This window comes from Anser brachyrhynchus, assembly GCF_964034855.1.
Source record: "Anser brachyrhynchus genome assembly, chromosome: 1".
Taxonomy (NCBI): domain Eukaryota; kingdom Metazoa; phylum Chordata; class Aves; order Anseriformes; family Anatidae; genus Anser; species Anser brachyrhynchus.
The window spans coordinates 200,718,485-200,736,807 of record NC_137694.1 but is presented as its reverse complement, the minus strand read 5'-3'; the positions used below and the strand labels follow the sequence as shown (position 1 = coordinate 200,736,807).

The 18,323-nt window shown below is 44.8% G+C and overlaps 1 protein-coding gene across 2 annotated transcripts; it reads right to left on the bottom strand.

Moving 5' to 3' along the window:
- Positions 1 to 898: 898 nt before the first annotated feature.
- On the bottom strand, positions 899 to 18,059 carry LOC308182471 (transmembrane 4 L6 family member 1-like). Of its 2 annotated transcripts, none has more exons than XM_080567193.1 (6): positions 17,918 to 18,059; positions 14,685 to 14,864; positions 10,278 to 10,343; positions 4,459 to 4,604; positions 3,475 to 3,658; positions 899 to 2,973 (listed from the first exon to the last, which is right to left on the bottom strand). In XM_080567193.1, the coding sequence occupies exons 2-6, from the start codon at positions 14,853 to 14,855 to the stop codon at positions 2,953 to 2,955; spliced, it is 588 nt and encodes a 195-aa protein (XP_080423319.1). In that variant the 5' UTR covers positions 14,856 to 14,864; positions 17,918 to 18,059; the 3' UTR covers positions 899 to 2,952. The 2 variants fall into 2 exon arrangements, with proteins under 2 accessions (XP_080423319.1, XP_080423318.1); XM_080567192.1 differs by having other exon boundaries at positions 14,685 to 14,867; positions 17,918 to 18,053.
- Positions 18,060 to 18,323: the final 264 nt, after the last annotated feature.

Below are 18,323 nucleotides of genomic sequence, written 5' to 3'. Positions count from 1 at the left end.
GTTTCAGTCAAATATGCCTTTAGATTTCACAGAAATAACTCTTTCAATTTTGAAAAGAAATACTCCACATTTAAAATCGGTAGTTATCCAAGTTCTGAAATACGATATTTTATCTTTAGTCGAGTCAGCTCTCTGTCCATATTGAAGTTGTTGTGATGATGATGATGATGATGATGTAGATTTCTTCTTTAGAAGTCCTGCCCATGAGAGCAGCCTGCAGTGCTCTCTGTGAGGAGCTGCCCATACCACGATGTGCTGACTGGTCCAGGACAAGGCTCTGGTGCCATTTCTGAGCACTCAGGCTTTGACATACATGTAAAGCATGATTTGAAGGATTCCAGAAGTCATCAGCTGAAATTATTTCACCTAATTTTAACCATCCTTAGGTATCTGGTCAAAAGGAATTTTTGGTGTGGTGTGTCTGCAAGAAATAGTGTTTGCAAAAAACAGTGTACTTGTTTTGGTCGCCCACAGCTCCATGTTGTTAACTCCACCTGAGATATTAGGGTCTATGGAAACCTGTGAGGAGCTCTCAGGTGTGACACAGGACATGCAGGAGACCATGTGGATTGGCATCTGGAGGCTGAGCAGGGGTCTTCAGTGCACTTCAGACGGCACCAGATGTCCCTGTCTAGTGTCCCCAACTGCACCTTGCCCAGAGAGGTAATTCCTCCTGTCTGCCTTAGAATTCTCTTTCATTAAGGGACAGGGAAGCCTGCCTCTCTCCATGGACTGTGTGTCTTGTTCTCAACCCAGAAAAGACTGACTGACTTGGTGGTTCAAGTTAGACAAGATGAATTTAACTTTACTTTCTGTGTAATTCTCTGTCTTTGCTCCTACTGGAGCTAGTTTGAAGTCATGAGCCGCTTAGGTCACACAAATGAGACCAGAAAATAACTTCAGAATAACAATATTTAATATTTACACGTATCAGTGAAGCCAGTGATTACAGAGTGGTCAGGACAGATGGCATCCTCATCAGTACACAGACGTGGCACCAAACATCCCCAGTACACAGACATGGCACTAAACATCCCCAGGGCAGGGCAGCTCGGTACAAGCAGATGGCAGCAGCACATTTACCCCTCTGTGGTGGGGATGATACGTACCAGTGGGTATCTCTGTATCCTGGTGCTGGCACAGCCCAAACTGGCTCCCTCGTAGAGATAAAAGTCAGGGAGACAAAGGATGAGGGCAGGGCTGATGTTTAAGGACCACGAAGAGCTCATAATAGCCTTTCTGTTGGAGGTGGAGTATCTCTCAGTCTGACTGCATGCTGGACATTACTTCTAGCTGCCTCCTCGGCTCTTTTCCTGGCTGAATCAGTAGGCTTTAGTTTGTCGTCTGCTTTGGGTGGTAGCATTGCCCAGGCTTCACTGTTTACTATGCACATCAGCTTTTTTAAGCCACCTGGCAAGTTTGGATGCACCTAGTCATGTTCGCAACCCTCCACAGGTCTTACACTTGTTTTACAAAAGGTGCTTCTAAACTTTGTAATGCAGGCTTCCTGCTTCTAGGAGTGAAGCTGTGCGCCAAGGAAGTGTGTGTGTGCGCCTCTACTTAGCAAAACTGACATTTCCTTCACCAGTTTGTGTGAAGGGTTTTGTGTGCTGCATCAGAGGATGGCACAGACAGCTGTGTGTGTCTGGAGACTCTGGATCTGTTCAGATGACTTGCAACAATGCAGAAATATGAACAACATTTGTTGGAGAAAACATAAATGCCTCTTTTTGAAAAATGGATTCCAAATACTTTAAATGCACTCAGGTTTTCATAACTGTGTACACGCGTTCAGGATGGAAAGCAATTATCTTACAGTTTGCCTGACTCAGGGAAATAAGGGGCACGTCCTACAATTGAGCTTGGAGGAAGTTGTTGAACTGATGGGGTTCCTGAAATTTGCCGGTCATGGACTTCAGGCTTGATCTCGGTTGATGATGGAGAATTACGCAGATCCTTGTTGGGATCCTTGTTGCTGTAACACCACAACTGATGCAATTTGTTGCCTTGCAGATTGTATCTCTTATTTGTTACTAAGCTGCACGTAATTACTACCCGTATTGATTTAATGTTTATCTTCAGCACTTAATTGCTTGTGCATGTGATCTATTCTAGAACAGCCCTGTGTGGAAATTCATGAGACTCCTACACAGTCTCGTGAGGGTAAAATTGATGCTGAGGTTCTCCTTCTTTTTGTTAAACTGGACATAGTTAAACTCTTGTTCCAAAACCTACCATCTACATTGACCTAAATGCTCCTCTAGGGCCACCACGTCTGTCAGGTCCTCCTGAAGAACTGATTTAAGATTGCATTGGATTTGCCAGACGTGACAGCAAGATACCAAAGGAGAAGGGGATTTGGCTCCAGGGTGGCTGAGGGAGGCTGAAAACTGTGCTTCACTTGCCTTCATGCTGCTCAACGTCATATCTGCAGATCCTAACGTAAACTTGGGTCCCTGGGTAGCAAGTTAACAGGAACAGACAGATGAGCTTAAGGCAGGTTTGGGGGAAATGGGAAGCTCTTTACATCCGGCCAGAGCTATTTACATCCTGCTTTGTGCAGCTGATAAAATGTGTACATTGTCCATTGTCACAGGTTGTTTCCCCTATACACAAGAGGGCAAGCGGTGAGCTTTTATCCAAGGACAAGGACAACCCATCTACATTTTAAGAACAAGCACAGCAGTTGGGACCAGAAAGATCTGTGTTTTTGCAGTACCTGAGATTTAGTAGGAATATTTAGAGATGAAAATTTGGAGTCCCAGATTTAAATGATCTAGCCAATTTCCACCTTGATTTCTTTATTAAAAAAAAAAAAAAAAGCATTTTACCTTCCTGAAACTCCTGAATATTTGGGGGTTTCTTTCTTCCCCCCATAAATACAGCACAATGCACTATCCTTAAACATGAATGTGCAGTTCAGGGCATGTCCTGGCATCCCCTGCAGGGTGTTCACATTCCCAAAATATTTGTCTGAAAGGCAATGAATGAAAAGTGATTAATATTCCAGAGGGTATCAGACTTATTGCAAACATCTTGTACAATGAAAATAAACAGTGGAAAGGAAGCAGTGGTGATAAATGAAACTGTAAGAGGTTTTCTACTGTTTTGTGAAACAACATTTTTACTACCAATTAAAAACCCCTCTAATCCTCATCTTTCTCACTTATACATACAGGACAGTCATTACATTTTATCAAAAAGGCTTCTTGAATAGGAAAACAACCATGCAGCTGGGCATGCCAATACATCACACTTCTCATCTGTTTTAAAACATCTGAGGGCTGCGTTGTCCCAGACTATAATGTGATGGAGAGACTGACAATGTGCAAATGCATCTGAGCTGCCTCTGCTCTCCAGAGGTTCTCGTTTGGGGGCTATGCATATCTCTCTGATTGTGTACCATTATCAGAGCCTAAAATACAGAACTGGTAAGAATGCAAAGCACTCTGATACCTTTTACTGCATACCAACCTTTTTCCTCATACATGTGCCACATATGAAGCCAATAAGTCCATTGGCGACTTGAATGAAACAAAGAACAGCCTCAATTGCACCAATGGCCAAGAGAATAGAGAAAAGGACAATATTCCAAAGGATGATGTTTTCAGGTTCTTTGCAAATGCTCCATGTTGTCTGGTTGAACAAATAATTGTATCTGTGATAAAGAAGAATAATTGGCATTGTATTAGAAAATTACACTCTGAGAATGCTTTCACTTGTATGCCATTACAAAAAGGCTTTGCATTTTCTGGTTTACATTTTCTGAACTTGTCTGCACAGTGGGAATTGAATCTCAAATTCTCCTACAGTTGGTAAACGGTGGTGATTCTCTTTACGATTCCCTTTGCAAGGCTGTAATTGATGACTTGGGAAGAGAGCTACACCTGTACTTTGCTGCATGCTCAAGAATCTCCCTTTTGTTTCACAACTGAAGGGAAAGGTCCCTAATGGTTTTAAAAATGGGTCTCCATAATCTCCATTTCTGCTGTGTTACCTCAGCCCAGCCCATCCATCATCTCTAGTTCTGGCTTGAACATTGTGGTTGCCACAGTTAATCTTAAAGAATCAAAGGAGATCTTTGCTTTGCTTTTCAAAATTAAGCAGAGTAGACACAATTCATGATGATTTAACAGATTAACGTGGCATAGTTGTCAAATACTTCCTATTGACTGAAGAGAGTCACAGCTCATTGCTCAGCAGCCTTTCGAAAGTGTGGTGCATCTTGCACAAAGGGCTGCTGACAAGCACGATGGAAGAAACTCAGGCACCTTGCTCACATGTAAGCCCTTGGTCAAGGAGATGACCAGCTGGAACATGTTGGCTCAAAGGAGTGTGAATTCAGGTGTAGGCAAGGTGGATCACCAGTCCACTTTAGAAAAATTCAGATTTCCTCTAAGAAGGTGTATTTGTGGATCAGGGAAAGCAAGGCTGGAGGAGCCTGCAAGTCATACTCACTCCAGAGTGTTGTTCCTGAAAGGGTAGATGTATTCTCCATCACCCGTGTCACACAGAGGGCCCCCAATCAGACCCATTGAGGAGAAGACTGCACAGTACACTCCTCCTGCAAGTCCCAGCAGAGACAGAAACACTGACAGCAGCATCTGAAAGGGAAAAGGTCTTCAGCATCACATGAACAGAGGCACTGACTGTCATGGAAAGCTTACAATTAGTGGGAAGGAAACTATCTATCTGTTTCCTACTATATGCTAAAAACTCATAGCATGATATTTGTGGGATAAAAAATAGTTGACTCCTCACTAGTGCAGCTGTCCTAGATGTTAAAGGATTTCAGACTATACTTGTTTTGCTTTTAAAAGTGGCTAAGACCATAGCCATAATCATTCCATTTTATTATTATAAATCTTACAGCTCTTCTTTCAAAAAGCCAATATGAAGCCAGCATTGGCTTGACATGGTCCTCTGTGCCCAGAGAAGCTGTGGATGCCCCATCCCTGGAGGTGCTCAAGGCCAGGCTGGATGGGGCTTTGGGCAACCTGATGTGGTGGGAGGTGTCCCTGCCCATGGCAGGGGGTTGGAGCTGGGTGGTCCTTAATGTCCCTTCCAACCCAAGCCATTCCATGATGATATCACATGGCTTGGCATTTCCAGCTCTTCTCCAAGAGCACCCTTTTCAGCCCTTGAACCAACAGAAGCCAAGGGCCAAGCAATTACTGAACCAGGTATGAAAGCAATGGAATATGTGTTAGTTATTTTTGCCAGTTAGTGAGGAATGCAACACAGCCATTCTTATGGCTGCTTTCCTTCACTTTGCAACAGCAAGAAATGTGGTTACCACTGCTGTTGAAGAATCTAACTATACTGCATGTGGCAATGAACCAGTGGTGACTTCAAATGACGTGTGAAGCACTACTCCCATGAAAGTGCTCCTTTTGTTCTGTGTTGGGGTAGTTCTCCATTAATGGATGGTATGTATCTGGTTGCAGTTTGCATATAGGAGCAAGAAGCTCAGGCAGGTGCTACTAATGTTGTGTCTATGGCAGACTTTCCACAAGTCTAGTCAAGAATCCTTAACAAGGATTTGTGGTTGTTTGCAACAATGCCAAGAAGGAGAAGAGGGCAGAAACTCTGGAGCAAAGGGACAGAGCCAGGAGAAGACCAGGTCAAGAGGCAAGGCAGCAGGACTGCCTGCAAGCCTGAGGAAGCACGTGGCAAACACTCCCATCCATGACTTGCATTTGAAGCTGGGCACCTCAGGCCTCCCATTTCCCTATTGCCAGCAAATACCGGTGAGGTCTAACAGTCCAAAAAGAAGGTCTAATGTCAGCTGCTCTGCAGAGCTCTGCACTACAGACCCAGATGGAAATATCTACTGTCCACTTTGGAGATTTGTGACATAGTCTCAAAAACTCCTCGCTATCCAGACATGTTTAAGCTGGTGAATGCAATTTCCAACTTGCCAACCAATTACATTACTGCTTTCTGTGCCTTCTTGCCTGTTGCCAGTGTGTGAATTGACTTATTTTGTGTGTTCTTTGCTTCTAAAGCAATCCTTCAGCTACCAGTTGCTGGGATTTCTCATGAGACTTATTTCATCCCAATGATTAATAATTGTCTTATTTTTTTTTGCCAAGCTGGACACTCTTTCTGTCTTTATCTGCATGCTGTCTGAGTTGCATCTTAGCAGAGCGTCATGGTCAGCAAAATATAGATAATCTGGAATACTGCCCTGGACCAAGGCAGTGTCTGGGTTGTAGCCGATGCCCTGCGTCTCATAATAAGATCACCAGCTATGCCTTGCAGTGAAGGTGAGTGACTGATACCATGTCTGAAGCTCCTGCCTAGCTGAACCATTTCTCCTGATCTGTTTTCTGTTTACTTCATCTGTGCATCTACATCTTGGTTAAACGATCTTAATTATGATAATGATTAGTTTCATCACAACACAGCAGTATGGGAAGTCCCAATGACAATCATGATAGAAAAAGTCAAATGGTCTCTTGCTGTTACTATGTTTGATAGTGGTTAGTACTGGTACCAGTAGTACTTGTCAGTGCTGTCTTTCATGACTGTTCTTTGACACACGATTTTCTCATTTGGAATCTCTTGGCTGCATGGTTGGCTTTGTTTCACCTATTTCCTTTACTGTACCTATGATCACATGCTCAAAGATTTTACTTGTCGCTGAAAAGGGACTCTGAAATGGATGCAGCTGTTAAATTGGCTCTTCTCAGCATTTTCTAGACACAGGGTGGCTTTTACCCATTATATTTACTGTTCTGGAGACCTTTCTAGAGGTTTATCCCATATTCTATGGAAATCCAACAATTTTATTAACTGTTGGATCAGTTAATAATACTATCTCATCATCTCAACTGTTCAACATTTTCCCTACTTATATTGTTTTCACTTATCACTTTTTTATTTTGTATTTTTATTTCCTCATTTGCATCTTCAGTTGCAAAAAGAAGTCTAAGTTGAGATGCTTGAGTTTGTTGAAATATTTAGTTTTGAGTAGTGTTGGCCAGTTCTCTACCTCTTGCAGAGGTTTTGCTGATCATTTTTCCTAACTTTCTTTTACCATTATCATGCTTTATCCTTCACAAAATTGATTTGTCTTTGCAGAGCTAATGAAAGTTTTTAGCATTGGTTCTTTGAGCATTTGCATCAGCTGCTTTGGGAAAGTTACCAAGTTCCTCCTGTCCCAGATGGTACTGCTCTCTACTGCTCTTTTTTCCTCTGGCCTTTGTCTCATACAGATTTTCTTTCTTCTCTGTGTGTTATTTATTTGTTTATATTTTTATTTATTAATTATTATTATTATTTTATTTTAAGAATTAATATCCTGCCTGGTTATTCAGATATCTCACTTATCTAGGTTTGTTGGTCTGGAAAGATTCTATGGCTATTCTTGTTCTACTAGTAACTCTTAAGAAAGGTGTAGAGTGAAATACTGAGTATGCTTGCTGATGCAATGACATATGCTGTATTTTAGGGGCCTTTTTTCCTCATTGTGCCAGCGCAGCAGGTGTTTTCAGTTGTGTACATGCTAAGCTGCAGGACACTGAAGCTTTCTAAATCTGTTACTTTCCAAAGTCATTACTTCATAAAGCAAGAACAACAAGCCATCTAGGTGTTTTTGCAGGCAACAGCTTAAAATGGATTAATGAAAAAAAGAATTAATCAATGCAGAACATAATCACTGTTAACTGGACAACTTAATATGATGAATAAAAGGATGAGAAATACAGTAATTATTCTTACTGTTGTTGATATTTCAGCAGCATGTAAAGACTGTGATGAAGTCTGGATCTATTAAACCAGGAACTGCACAAATTATCATAGGATAGAGTCCCAACCCTGAGGAAAATGGTTATATTCTGGCTGAATAGTCATTCCAATTACTATTTTTTTAGCTTTTTTTTTTTTTCAAAAGATACCTAAAGCTATTTTTTAGCTTAATGTTTTTTTAGCTTAAAAAAGCAAAAAGGTGGCCAATCTATCCTTCAGACCACAGTGACTCCTGAGTAGCTCTAGTGAGGGCTATTTTCCTGCTGGTGGATGGAAGTTGGTTGGACAAGCCACCAAAGCTGGGGACCCAATTTCAGGTCATCCCAGAGGCACCTTGCAGGGAGCTCTGGCACCCTGGGACGCCGCTTCCATGGTGCATGTTTGAACCAGCCCCAGAGCTCCTCTGCTCTCCGGAGCCTGGTGACTCACACCATCCAGCCCTGGGTACGCAGCCCGTATGGTCAGGGTGTCTGAGCCACCCTGCCGTGGGTCTCTGCGCATGTCCTCACACTATCCCCAAGGCAAAGTTTCTGTAAGGCTTCTTCTCCTGATGAAACACATCACTGGTCTTCAGATCTCCCTACAGAAGTCACATCTTCTATAGGGTCAGAGAATATCTTGAGTTGGAAGGGACTCACCAGGAACACTGAGTCCAACTCCCATCTTTCTCCATGCTTGGAAATCACTTTTCCCCAGGGGCTGTGGAGGGGAAATGTTTTAATGCCATCCATAGCAACTCACTTTTTGCTTGTGCCCTCATCCCATTTATAATTTTTAAGCCACAGGATGACTTGTACAGCTGCACCTTTTCCCACTTTTAAGAGGTGGACAGTTTCCACAGTCCCAGACAGCCATTTCAAAGCTATATTGTCCTCACCAAGGTTTTCTCTAACGTGCTTGTCAGTAGCTTCATCGTCTGGCCATCGACCCTCTTCCTACAGATACTGTAGAACATAAATTAGTTTCTCAACAACGTTTTTGTTGTATTCCTCTAAGAGCAAACAAGGAAGAGGAGGAACAGTTTGTACAAATTCTCAGTGCTGGGAAGCTGCAGACAGGGTACCTGGCCACCGCGGGCCATAGCTAGCACCATCTCGGGCAGTGAAACGGTGGTGGTGGGGAGCACATGGAGGTCTGCAGATGTGGGCTGCTGGGCAGCACTGTGCTGCTGCCATAGTCAGTGGGCTGAAGGAGCAAACCCAGCCTGTCCTGGGACATTTAATGTTGTGTAATACTTAGGGTTGGGATTAAGGGAGAGCGGAGACTGAACTGAGCCCAGATCAGCTGAATTTCCCCACTTACTACTTTCAGCAGGGCACAGGAACACCCACAGCACTGCTGTTTTTCACCGCTGCTTTCTATATCACTCAGAATTTGGAGAAGCAGCTGGCTGTAGCACTGGGCTCGCCGTGTCGAGGCTCACATCCCAGCCCTGCGACTGGCCTACTTGGCCTTCACTAGCAAAATCCTGCTTGCTGTGCATAGGACACCTAGTAAAATCAGTGTAATGACATGTCCCTCGGGATGTACTCGCTGACATCCCAACTAAGAATGTTATTTTTGTATTATGAATAATGAACCAAGTAAAGTAAAACATCTTGAAGAGGTAAAGGTCATTCACAGATCAAACTAAATAATAATTGAAGAGTACAGAAGAGATGCTTTATTGTAATTGAATCTCTTGTTAAAGGCTGTTTCTGGGAGGGAAGAAGACAAAAAAAAACAACATTTCTAAGCCAGTTTATTCTTGCTAATAATGATGGCCACACAGAAGTCTGTGCCCTGGGCTTGAAGATTATTGAAGATGCCTGTATAAAATGCTGTTTCATTCTTAATTATCAAGGGAAAAAATATCTCTGGCCTTTGTGTGGATGACAGAGAGCCCAAATTACATTTACAGCTCTCATGTACATAACCCTTGGGCAAACACATGCTGTGGGTCAAAGCCTTGCCTGGTGACCAGACACTGGGAAGCAGAGCTGGTTCCTCAGTGCCAGCTGCAGTGGCTCAGGCTTTTAGCCTGGACCAGAAAAGTAGGTGAATTATCTGCCCATACACAGGTAAGCAGGGATGAATCTATGGTAAAGCTAATTGTCATGGAGAGTTATGGAGGAAAGAGGACCAGAAAGAGGAGAGAAGAAAGCAGAAGGAATGGGCAGTTGTCTCAATTTTTAGGATCACTTCAAGCAGGAGAAAGCTGGAGCCATGCTTTACTTTTTGTAGGGTGAGGTGGAGTGTCTTTGTCCCCCTCTACTCTCAGCACTGTGGCTAAATGCTCCTGTACCTCCCTGGCTGAGTATGATTTCCCTCATATCAGTGGCTGTAACATCACAACATTCCTGTTGGCTAACTGAGATCTCAGCCCCAGCCCAAGGACGCTGCAGATCAAGCTCTTCTTCTGCATTTCCCTGACTTGGCTGTTGATGGTGGTGTGACGGTTTGTCATTGTACGTTTCCGTCTGCTGAGCAGCCATTTAAGAGCTATTGTGCAAACCCTGTAGTGCCATTTCAACACATCTACTTACCCCACATCTGTTAGCGCAACATCCTGCTCCACCTGCCCCCAGCATCATGAATGCCGGCAGAATAGCCTGTGAGAAAAGCACAAGCTTAATTCATAGAAATCATAGAATCACAGAATTGGTATGCAGTACTTCTGTTTGGATGGTTTTTAAAGTCTAGGAGCTGGGGCATCGCATTCCTCAAATGCAAACCACCTTCTAGCACTTCTCCATGAGTTGCACCAGCTGCGATGGTGCTTCTTGCTGAAGAGTTTGCTTTCCCTTCTCTGTCTCGGTTGAGTGTTTTAAGCACTGGGATATTGTCCATTCTGGAATGGAAATTTTGAATGTTTATGAAAAAAAAATAAATATAAAAATGTTTTCTTGAGAGAGTATAAATTTCCATGACACAGAAGAAAACGTTTCCCTCTTGACTTTCACTTCAGCAGAATCTAAATAAGTTTATTTATCCCTGCAGCAAGAGTTACGACAGTTTAAATCTTCTGAGCATCCTGCTCTAAATTATAATTGGGAAGTGGGCCTTAAACTTCCTGAAAAACATCGAACTTATGTTCTTTGTACTAAGCTTCTGGAAAACCTACATGATGGATATTACTCAACAGGAAACTCACAATTCACATCAGCTTTCTCCATGGTAATGAACAGGCGGAGCTGGATGATATAGCGGAGTCAGCAATCATCCATGTCTCAGGACATAACGCCACCTTACACAGGCGCTCTGGAGATAGGAAAGGCTGCATTCAGTTTGGTAGCTAGAGGGCAAGAAAGCTTTTGTGGGTCTAGCTGTGCAGCCAATGCACTCCTGCTGCCTGGCCTCTGCCCACCACTGTCTGTGCAGGCGTCTCACAGAGCAATGTAAGGAGGTAAGTATTAGACAAATTAGGAAATGGTCTCTGTAAAGTTAATGAAAGAAGGAGAAAAAAAATAAGGAAAAGGAAAAAGCTGTAAAAAACAGCCTGACTAAATGCTGGAAAGATGTTGTCCCATGTAGGAGAGGAAGAGCAGAATGTCCAAGGTGAATGAGGCTCAGGGAATTTACAGTGCGAATATCCATGTTACACTATGTAGGACAGTGTTATGAAACCTGCTTAGTCTTGCAGCCCATAAATATTCTTCAGTGGATTTCCTCTTAGCTGTGTTTTATGCACCCCTCAGAGGCAGCCTCCAGCATGAGCAGTGGTCATTGGACCACGGTTGGAGGCCTGCAGATGTAGAGAATTGTTTAAAAGACTTTCCTCTTCCTGAAAAAAGCCAGCTCTTAAATAATCACAGGTGATCCCCACGGCAGCCCCAGCCCCAGCATGCTATCATCTGGCCCTCAGGAGAGCTAATGTTGCCCTTTCCTCCAGGGCTGTCTTTCTTCTTTGGAGGTTTCCCATCTAGGATGTGGGCACTATTCTTTTACTAGCCTGGCTAAGGATGAAGGGTTTGCCTGGCAGCTTTCTTTTTTCTTTTCCTTTTTTCCTTTCCTTTCCTTTCCTTTCCTTTCCTTTCCTTTCCTTTCCTTTCCTTTCCTTTCCTTTCCTTTCCTTTCCTTTCCTTTCCTTTCCTTTCCTTTCCTTTCCTTTCCTTCCCTTCCCTTCCCTTCCCTTCCCTTCCCTTCCCTTCCCTTCCCTTCCCTTCCCTTCCCTTCCCTTCCCTTCCCTTCCCTTCCCTTCCCTTCCCTTCCTTCCCTTCCCTTCCCTTCCCTTCCCTTCCCTTCCCTTCCCTTCCCTTCCCTTCCCTTCCCTTCCCTTCCCTTCCCTTCCCTTCCCTTCCCTTCCCTTCCCTTCCCTTCCCTTCCCTTCCCTTCCCTTCCCTTCCCTTCCCTTCCCTTCCCTTCCCTTCCCTTCCTTCCCTTCCCTTCCCTTCCCTTCCCTTCCCTTCCCTTCCCTTCCCTTCCCTTCCCTTCCCTTCCCTTCCCTTCCCTTCCCTTCCCTTCCCTTCCCTTCCCTTCCCTTCCCTTCCCTTCCCTTCCCTTCCCTTCCCTTCCCTTCCCTTCCCTTCCCTTCCCTTCCCTTCCCTTCCTTCCCTTCCCTTCCCTTCCCTTCCTTCCCTTCCCTTCCCTTCCTTCCCTTCCCTTCCCTTCCCTTCCCTTCCCTTCCTTCCCTTCCCTTCCCTTCCCTTCCCTTCCCTTCCCTTCCCTTCCCTTCCCTTCCCTTCCCTTCCTTCCCTTCCCTTCCCTTCCCTTCCCTTCCCTTCCCTTCCCTTCCCTTCCCTTCCCTTCCCTTCCCTTCCCTTCCCTTCCCTTCCCTTCCCTTCCCTTCCCTTCCCTTCCCTTCCTTCCCTTCCCTTCCCTTCCCTTCCCTTCCCTTCCCTTCCCTTCCCTTCCCTTCCTTCCCTTCCCTTCCCTTCCCTTCCCTTCCCTTCCCTTCCCTTCCCTTCCCTTCCCTATCCATTTTCTTCTTCTTTTCTTCTTTTCTATTTCTTTCTCCCTTTCTTTCTCTCTTTCCTTCTCTCTCTCCTTCTCTCCTTCTTTCCTTCTTTCTTTCCTTTTTTTTTTTTTTCAGTGCCTGATTATAAACTGCTGCCTTTTGATTGGGAATGGAAATTTGCTAGATTTGGCTGCTGTCAGTAAAACGAGGGCTGTGCGTGAGCCATGGCTCAGACAGGCATTTCCCAGTGCTTCACTTAGGCTTTCCATTAGGAAGGATGTTACTGTGACACATGGAGACAGCTTTCCTCTTTACACACTCAACATTGGAAATAAGAAAGTGGAGAGGTTTTCATGTCATATGAAATTTCCATTAGAGAAGCAGTGGATGAGGAGGGATGAGTGGGGCTGTCTGCTCAGCCAAGGGGCGTGCTGATGATCTGGGTATCAGCCGATGGATTAAGACCCCAGGTGGAAGCGGGTTTCCTGGCATGGGGGAATGCCATGCAGCCTGGTCTGTTCTCACTGGGGAGCCAGGATACAGCCCGGGCTCCGGTCATGGGGAACCCTGCCCCTCGCATTACTTCTCTGCATGGCCCAGAAGCCAGTCTCCATTTTCATGCTTCCATCACTTGGAAGAAGGAGCTGATGATAGCGCTTTCTTTCCTCTACTCGTCACCTGTGGGCATTTGTCACGCTGTTCTCTGGAAAACGCGTACACTCAATGCCGTTGTTTGTGGATTGATAATTACTCCTAGTGCTGCCGTCTGAGTTTTCAAGGTCAGCACAATTTTTTCCTCCCCTCTCACTTTCTGTTCTCATTTTTGATGTATGTGGTGCCGGCCACAGGCACACCTCTGTGGAGGCCGTAAAAGAAGGCACATTTTGAATGAGCCTGTGATGCTCTCACGCTTAACATCTGCCCTTCCTTTCATTGAACGCCAATGACTCCTGGGCTTGCAGTGATACGAATTTTCCGCAGGTCTCTCATGTAGTTCCACTTCTTCCTTTAGGCTGCCTTCCACACACTCATGCTTACGTTCGAGCTCAGTGTGAGTAATGTGCCCGAGTGGCAGCTGGAAGAAGAAGGAGGCAAGCTGCTGGTGGAGAACAATTTATTGAATGATCCTATACCACATTTCTGCTGGGGGAAATATGAGTCTGAACCACATCCATTGTAGTTTTCCCATAGACTTAAGTGGAAGCTGCATCATGAGCTGACTGAATGAGATTTGCTTCTTTCTAAGTTAATTATTCTTAAATATTCAGGCTTTTTTTTTTTTTGATGTGCAGGTGCCCAGCTCTGTGCCAATTTACCATCTGCCTAGGCTGCATAACAGCCAGTACTTGTCATATGTATGCCACTCGCTTGGCTTTTTATCTGCACTTGGGCGTGAAACAAAGAAGGTACAAGGAGCAGCTTTCTGATGAACCGGAAAGATCAGTGTTCCCAAACATGTTCCCTTCTGGTTATGGATATTCAGATGGAAACAGTTTTTCCTGAGTGGTGGAATGGAGGAACTGGTCACAGAGCATCGCACACAAGCCAGACCCAATCCAGAAGGAGGTGGCTTTGGAGGAACACAGGAGGTATCTGGGATTTAAGCCATTTGCAGCTCCACATTCGCACAGCGTTGGCTGGGTCTCTAATGAATACCTACTGAAACACCTTTCAGTTTTTCCCTTAATATTTTTTTTGTCAGAATAAAATCAGTTAGAGGAGTAAGGAAGGGATGAAATCTCACCATCTCCAGATGAGCGTAGGGGTCAGCATTGTTTTGACTTATGGAGACATGAACACCCACATCACTTTTCTCCCCAGGGGAAAGCACTCCTACTGCTTCTCCCTTACCTGTAGTCTTGACATTGATTTCAGGACTATGTTGTATTCCCGTGACAGGTGACTTTGTCAGTCTTGAAGGCATTTTCTCAGTCTTGTACCCCACCTTCCCAGTTAAGCTGCTCAGATATTTGTGCCCAAGATATTGCTATGATTTTTGTTAAATTAACAGAGGTCCAACAAAACGTAAGAAGCAGAAGCAACACTTCTCTCTTACCAGTATCCCAGCTCCCAAAATGCCATGGAAGAACCAGACCAGATCGGTTATCTCGCTGAGCTGCAGGACTTGCCCGTTGGGGAAGTAGAGGAGGATGTTGGAGACTATAGCACATAGAGCCAGTGGGAACAGGATGATGCCAATGCACCTCGAACACTTCCCTGTGCACATGGTAGCTTGCTGCTGAGGAAAGATGCAGGTAGGTTTGGGTTACTGTGGTGTTACAGGCATGGGATTTCAGCAGTTTTCTTCTCTAATGAAAGAAGAACCAGATGTGAGGCAAGAAATGTTCCAGCTCAGACATACACAGGTAATATTGTTATACAGTGTCTGTTCCCTCCAGAGTCTTTTTTTAAACTGGAATTATTCCAGACTGGGTTGCTTTAATTGGATTTATTTAAAATTGTCAGGAGTAAACGAGTTGGCATTAAATGAATGGAGATGTACACTTTAGTTGTTAATGGACGACTGTCTGTCCACTGGGAACACAACTGTGACCACACAAATTGATACCCTGTTGGCAGACTCATGGTGGGGCTAAGGCCATGTGTAGGAGCTTCAGGTTGCCTGGGATGGCAGTCCTAGGAAGCCGATTTAAAAAAACATAAGTACATCAAGTTCGGGGGCTATTTGCCAAGGGCAAGTCACAGAGCCATCCCACCATAATGTGTAAAACTGCAGCTTAACACTCCAGAGCGGTCAGGTTTTTCTTCCAAGATCAAAGAATCATCTGTTAAAATCAAAGAATCGACACAAATGAGGCTCTGGTTGGAAGAGGTCTCTGCAGGTGTGCAGTCCAACTTCTTGCTGAAAGCTGAGTGCCACCAGCACTAGAGCTCTGCATCAGCCATGGCTTTGTGTGGCTGAGCCTTGAAACCCCCATAGGATGGAGCTAAAATGATGTCATTTGAGGACCTGTTACAGGGCTGCCACAGCATCTGGGTGAAAACATCTTTCCTCCCATCTTGTCTGAACCTCATAAGCTGCAAATGTTGCAGTTGCTCTTCACTTTATCCTCTCCTATCTCTCCATCACCTTCATCATCCCCCTCCAAGCCTTCTGTAGGCTGCTATTAGATCTCCCTTCACCGAACTAAACAACCCCAGCTCATACTACACCTGTGCTACAATCTTTAGCCAACAAGAGAAGGCTGATCAATACAAAGCTGGATCCACAGATATTTCTCCATGGAAGGTTGGAAATTTCAGACTATTGGAACTGAGGTTATTGAACTTTCACACTGCTATTAACTTTACGGGACAAACTGATCACAACTTCTTCTGATCAGGGGTTGTTCAGCTTGGAGAAGAGAAGGGGAGACCTTATAGAAGCCTTCCAGTGCCTAAAGGGAGCTTATAAGAAAGACAGAGAAAGACTTTTTACCAGGACCTGTAGTGAAAAGAAAAGGGGAAATGGTTTTAAACTAAAAAAAAAAAAAAAAAAGGAGTTGAGTAAGATTAGATATTAGGAAGAAATTCTTTACTGTGAGAGTGGTGAGGCCCTGGCCCAGGCTGCCCAGAGAAGCTGTGGATGCCCCATCCCTGGAGGTGCTCAAGGCCAGGCTGGATGGGGCTTTGGGCACCCTGGTCTGGTGCGAGATGTCTTTGCCCATGGCAGGGGGTTGGAACTGGGTGGGCTTTAAGGTCCCTTCCAGCCCAAACCATTCTGTTATTCTTATAACTTCACTCCAGCTCAAGGTTTCCAAATGCATAAAAAAAAACGTGCAGGTTTCTGTCCTCAGAGAAAGCTGGTGATTTCTGACAAAAGAGGTTCTGCTTTATGATCAGCACGTAAAATGTAAAAGAAGGATCTGGATACCCACTGTTTTGTTACACACACCTGTGTTATACACACGCACCCATGCACGCACACAAGCCTACGCTTGCTACGTGCAAATAGTTTTTGTAATAGCCAAGGCAGTAAACAGTGAAACCTGCCTCAATTTAGTCATGTGCATTGGCTAATCCTGAAAGTTTTGTGTCAAAAGTTGGTGTTGGGAAGATGTTAAGCAGAGTAGGAGTACAGAAATCAATCCAGGTTGGGTTCCCAAGCAAAAAAGCCCAGGCAGAAGGCAGTATGAAGATCTTTGAGACAGACAGAGACAGACTGAACCCGGCTTTGATGACAGAATGAAGACAGCAAAAAGGTGAGGTAAGGCATGAAGACAGGCCTGTGTTCTCAGACCTCTGATTTGAAGGGATTCGGTATATTGCTGCGAGGGCTCTGCAATTGCCAGAGACTTCTGAGTTTGCATTTCTACAGCAAAAAATTGCATTGTTCTCTGTTGCTATGAATTTAATAAGAGCACTCTGCTCATATGCATTATCTTCTGAGTACTTTATAATCACATTATGCATTCTAATCCAGCTTTAAAACAAGTTATCTGGCATTAAACTATTTCAGAAAGGAACGTTTAACTTGGTTTATGGTCATTACCTATTGTTTATATAATGCTCAAAATTGGGCAGGGCATTTTGCAAGCATCTGGAAAAAAGCCCTGACTTAAAAAGATAAAAATCTGACCAGACTGGCAATGTGCAAAGGAAGGATGAAGCAGGGAGGGGATGGAAGGAAAAAAAAAAAAAAAAAAAGGTATTTTAACTGTCTTTCTCCAAGCGCCAAATGCATTTGGTATTTTTTATTATGTTGACCTTTGCCTGCTCTCCCGTTTCATTCCCACTTTTGCTTTTCCACTCGTTTGCCCAGCTTCACCTGCTCCCCCCGCAGAGAGGAGCGAACAAGCACGGGCACAGCCTTTTCTCCTCGCGTACAGCTCGGTCTTGTCGGGGCGCTGCACGCTCTCCTCCGCATCTCTCGCACGTAGCTGCAGGGCCTAATTCTCACCTGGAGCTCGGGAGCAGGACGCCGCTTTGGCTGGGAGAGCGCAGGTTTACGCCGGGAAGGATCCGGCCCTGACCTATCTCAACACCAATTCACACTGCAAGGAGAATTCAGGCAACCATCAATCGCCAGATCTAACGAGAGCCTCCACCACCAAAATCAACGCAGCTCTGTGACCTGTGCACATCACAGAGAGGATCTGGCCGTGTTATTACAGCTTAGGAAAACACTCTGGGTTGCCAGAAGCGCTCAAAATGCTTTATTAATTCAGCAAACAAAAGCACTCTCTGCAGCTTCGTTAGGCGAGGCGCTGAGAGTGAGCTTCTAATTTCAAGCTAGGGCTTTAGAAAGTTTTGTTTTGTAACGCTGAGAGAAGAAATACCACTGCTTACCTTTTATACGGGCCTAAGATGGCCTCCAGGCCCCAGAGCTTCCCACGGCCTGCGTCCAGCTTCCCAGCTCCCCTTTCCTGGAGCGTGGCAGCCCGAGAGAGGCACAGCGATGTTTTCGGGTGATGGCCTCTGTTAAACAAATAGTGGTTCCTCTCCAGAGAATGAGGAAATACCCCAACTTGTTGCTGGTTGGCCAGCACGAGGTTTGCGCGCCACCCTGCCCGATCGATTACTTGAGGGCAGCGTTCCAGCGGTCAATGCCTCAGCCCCCCAGGACATGAATTTGGGATCGGTGGAGCCCTCTCCACTGCCAAAACCATTTCGGCTATGTGCAGTTGTAGAGGGGAGGAGAGGCACATGAAGAGGAGCACCCTGAGCTGTGCAGAAAGCGCGGTCAAAGCACAAG